This window comes from Charadrius vociferus, unplaced genomic scaffold (genome assembly GCF_000708025.1).
Source record: "Charadrius vociferus isolate BGI_N301 unplaced genomic scaffold, ASM70802v2 scaffold7, whole genome shotgun sequence".
Taxonomy (NCBI): domain Eukaryota; kingdom Metazoa; phylum Chordata; class Aves; order Charadriiformes; family Charadriidae; genus Charadrius; species Charadrius vociferus.
In genome coordinates, this window is record NW_009649308.1 from 192,982 (window position 1) to 197,052 (window position 4,071).

General features: G+C 61.6%; 1 protein-coding gene across 1 annotated transcript in view; it reads right to left on the reverse strand.

Annotated features, from left to right (window-relative positions):
* GLRA4 (glycine receptor, alpha 4) overlaps window positions 1-1,965 on the reverse strand; it is a 6,186-nt gene extending 4,221 nt beyond the window's left edge. The window contains exons 1-5 of the mRNA XM_009889310.1: window positions 1,887-1,965; window positions 1,432-1,499; window positions 511-734; window positions 296-378; window positions 7-57 (exon numbers count right to left, since the gene is read on the reverse strand). Coding sequence (XP_009887612.1) covers window positions 7-57; window positions 296-378; window positions 511-734; window positions 1,432-1,499; window positions 1,887-1,965 — 505 coding nt within the window. The remainder of the gene's footprint in view (window positions 1-6; window positions 58-295; window positions 379-510; window positions 735-1,431; window positions 1,500-1,886) is intronic.
* Between the last annotated feature and the right edge of the window lie 2,106 nt (window positions 1,966-4,071).

The following is a 4,071-nucleotide window of genomic DNA, read 5'->3' on the forward strand; positions in this document are numbered from 1 at the left end:
GCCCGCCCCCCTGCCCCCCCAGCCACTCGAAGATGAGGTCGTTCATGGTGTAGCCAACTGGAGAGGAGGGAGGGAGCCATGGGATGGGGGGGACACGCTCCCCGTTCATCCCCACTGTGACTGCTCCTTCCTGCTCACCTCCCTCAGAAGCAGGGAGATGCCAGCCTTTGGGATGGGACAGGATGGGGTGGGATGGGATGGGATGGGGTGGGATGGGATGGGGTGGGGTGGAATGGGGTAGGGTGGAATGGGGTGAGGTGGACCAAGCACAACTTGAACCCCCCTAGGTACTCACAGCTCTCCAGCTGCATGGTGCATGTCTGGATGTCCATGGGGAAGTTCTTGAGGTCCATGGGGCAGGAAAGGATCAGCGTCAGCCTAAAGGAGACAGAGGAAAGGAGGGGGTTGCTGGGGGCTGGGTTGCTCAGGGGGGGATAGCTGCCCCATGGGAGGCAAGAGGAAAGCTTCACCTCCCTACTTGGGCATTGCCCCAGAGGAGAAGGGTTCTACCTAATGCTGTAGAGCACGTTGCCATTCTTGAAGATGCGCAGCAGCTTGTTGTCAGTGGTGACCTCATGGAAATTGGCCCCTTTTTCATTGGCGAAGAACAAGTCTGGCTTCCAGATAGAGTCGAGCATGGAAGGGTCGAGGTCGAGGGAGTCATCGGGGTACTCACGGTAAGCCAAGCGGGGGTCGTTCCACTGCTGCCGCAGGAAGACATTCACCCGGTAGTCCTGGGGCAGAGGGGACCACGTCAGCTGGGAGCACTCCACCGGTGCTCGGGGAGGAGGAGGAAGAGGAAGAGATGGAGGAGGAAGGAGAGATGGAAGAGGAGGTGAAAGGGGGTCTCTCAGTCGAGGCTCAGCCCTTTAGGTGCTGACTGCCTGACACTAACGATGAATGGGGAAGGGGCAGGTCAGGAGCCTTCCCATGCTGTCGGCAGCCAGGGGAAATGAAAAAGCAGAAGCCACAGCAGCCGAGAGGAGGAGGAGGAGCAGTAGCTGCTGCCTGCAGTGTTCCTTGCAGGGCTCTGTGGCCCTGTGGGAAACTTTTAGTCCTGGGGCTTCCTCAAATGAATTCCTCACGCACCCGAGGAGGCTGGGGATGGTGGGGACACAGAGCTCACTTGTGTAGTACAGCACCTGCAGAGCCCACGAACAGCAGGGAGCCACCGCCAGCTGCCTCGCTCCGACCCTGCGGGGTGTTTCTCCCAGCTCAGGAACGGGGAACGTGGCCCACACAGCCAAGCTCTGGTTAACTGACCCCAGAAAAGCTATTTGCTATGGCTCTGCATGTCCCCACTGTGGTGCCAGGGCTGGCTTGTAAGCACAGCCATGGGCTCGGGCACTGGGACCCGCCTGCTCCCCGGCACAGCCACCGCCAACCCTGAGGCACTGGGAGAGGAGCCCGTTGCACTGGCGAAACCCTCACCATGGTGGTCTCAGTGACGGAGCCGAAGCTGTTGATGAAGATGTTGCACGTCACGTTGACGGGTGGACCTGGAAAACAGCGTGAAGCCTCCTCTCACCGCTGGCCGGGGAGACACGTGCACCGCAGAGGCACACGTGGGGACGCCGCCTCCTGCACGAGCTGCGCGGATGAATGTACACGAGCAGCCCCCCGCCCGCTGGGGTCACCCCCGTAACGCGCTGCGGGGAGCCCCAGCACACCCTGCAGGCACTGCAGCCGCCGCGCTGTCAGGTGAAACAGGCCCACGCGGGGCGGCTGCGGTCGCGGGAGCAGCCGGGACTCTGGGGAGGGTGTTGGGACAAGGGGACAGTGGGTCAGGGTCTTGCCCCCAAACCCATACCTGCCCGTTCTCTGGTTTTGGGCAGCCATAAGCATGGGTCGCTGCCAGGTTTGGGAGCCTCACGTCCTCTCCTTACCTTTGAAGTTGGGTCGAATCCGGGCGTCATACCCTGACGTTCGTCCCATAAGCTTGTCCAGGAAATCAGAGGGTGACATGGGCTTGGGCGAGCTGCGGGAAGCAGCTTTAATCTCCTCCCGCCCTGAGACCAGCCTGCCGGGTGGAGGAGCCAGGTTAGCCGCCTGCTGGCACCAGGGGTCCGCAGGCACATTTTGGCACCCCGCGGGGACTGCCGACTGCCGGTTGTGCCTCTGCCGCACCTGCTCCAGTGCTGAGTCAGCACACTGACCCCAGACCCCTTCCTCCCTCCGCGGTGACACCGGTGGCTTCCCCCCTCGCCTGCCACAGCCCGAGTGCTGCATGCCCGTGTTTTGCCTGTCCCCCCGCCAGCAGAGCCCTTGCCCGCCGTGTCCCCTGGTGTGGGATTCGGGGTCGGGTGTCTCCCGGCTCCAGGGATGCCGTGGGAACGGGGCGCAGCAGGCGATGGCATCATGCACGGCAGCCGGTGCCGGAGGGGGAAAGCCGGGGGGGTCCCTCCCGGGTGCAATCGCCAGCCCTGGCTTGAGTTGCTGAGCGAATATCCGTACCCTGCCTGGCATGGATTTGTGGCTTGGGGGGGGGATGGGGGACACAACACCCCTCCCTGGGCTGTGGGCTGGCCTGGCACGAGCAAAGAGGTCCCCTGGAGCACAGCTGGGGTTGTGACGCTTTGCCAGGGGCCAAGACGACCCGGCAGGAGAGGAGCAGCAATGCCCACCTCCACACCGGCCGTGGAACAGAGCTGACATGAGCTCTCCCACGCAGCGCGCCCAGCGATGATGGAGACTTATTTAAACTGACCTTGCAGGGGATATTTCTGTGAATGCATCTTAGCCTGCCAGTTTCTCTGCTTCCGTCAGTCTATAATGATCATTTCAAGGAACAATGCGAGCGACGTTTGCTCACCACATTGCCAGGCATGTGGCTGGGATGGAGAGGAATTAGCCAGAGACCTCTGGACACAAAAGGAGCTTTGAGCACACTGCTGGTGCTGCCACACGCCGCCTCATAACTCCACCAGGTCCATGCCCGGGTGGGTCTCACTCCTGCTTGGAACTACAACCCCGTTATCACAAGCAGAGGATGATGCTGGGAGCTGGGACGCCCTGGGGTCCCTGTTCCTACCTCCGTGTTCCTACCAACACACCTTGTTCCAACCTGCTCTCAGGGAAGCAGGATTAATCCTGGTGGGATTATGTACATCCTTGCCAGATAGAAATGGCCATAATGGCCACTGCAAAATGATTCAGCTGGGCAGGTTTTCCCTTAAGTGGAGACAGGCAGCAGAGAGTACCCGAGACTGGTCCTGGCCAAGAACAAAAGGCTGCGAGAAATTCCCCCTCCAGGAGCTGCGTTAGAGAGGTGCACCCTTGGGGGGAGGGCAGCGAGAGGGCAGGGTAACAAGGAGTTAATTCAGGCCTCTGCCTGCCACATAACCACGAGCCAAAATGTGTCCTCCGCTGGAGAGGAGGATGAGGCTGGAGAGGAGGATGAGGGTTCTGCCCTAAAGCATGAGGGAGGAAGGCTCGCTTGGCACCGTGGCAGCTAGTTCCTTGAAAAGGTCCAGCTAACTGGCCGAGCAGCGGTGGATCTGTAGCCCCAGTGATGCTCAGACTGTGGGGACTGCAGCGGGTGCAGAAACGCCCCGGGTGCAGCCACCTCCAGCAGCATAACTGGCAGGGCCATACTGGCACACAGCCCGCGGGCAAAGCCTCTGGGTCCTGGTTCTTCTCAAGGTTTGGCTCCAGCTCCCCGGTTTGGACACTGCCTGCCCCAAGGGACTCTGCCGCTAACCTGGCCCGGGCACTGCGGCGCCCCAGAGCTCAGCACCTCCATGGAGTGAGGGGATGGTGGGCCTGGAAAACGCTCACGTCCACCTAAAAATGCCACCCCGAGACAAGCAGTTTCCGCATGTGAAGTGATGACATTTTGACAGGATTTCCCCCCTCCCTGCCACAAATGCTGCGGTTCCCACAACTGCTCGGCTCCCCCCCCCCGCCCCCCCAGCCGTACTGGCCAAGTGGTGGGAGGGGGAGTGGGGGCAGACAGCGGGCTCAGCCCAGGGACACTGCAGCCCCCCCAAGCGCTCCCCACCTCTCCCCAGCATCCCACCTTGTCCCAGATAGCACCCAAGGTAGCCAGAGAGGGAAAAGGGGACCTGGGGG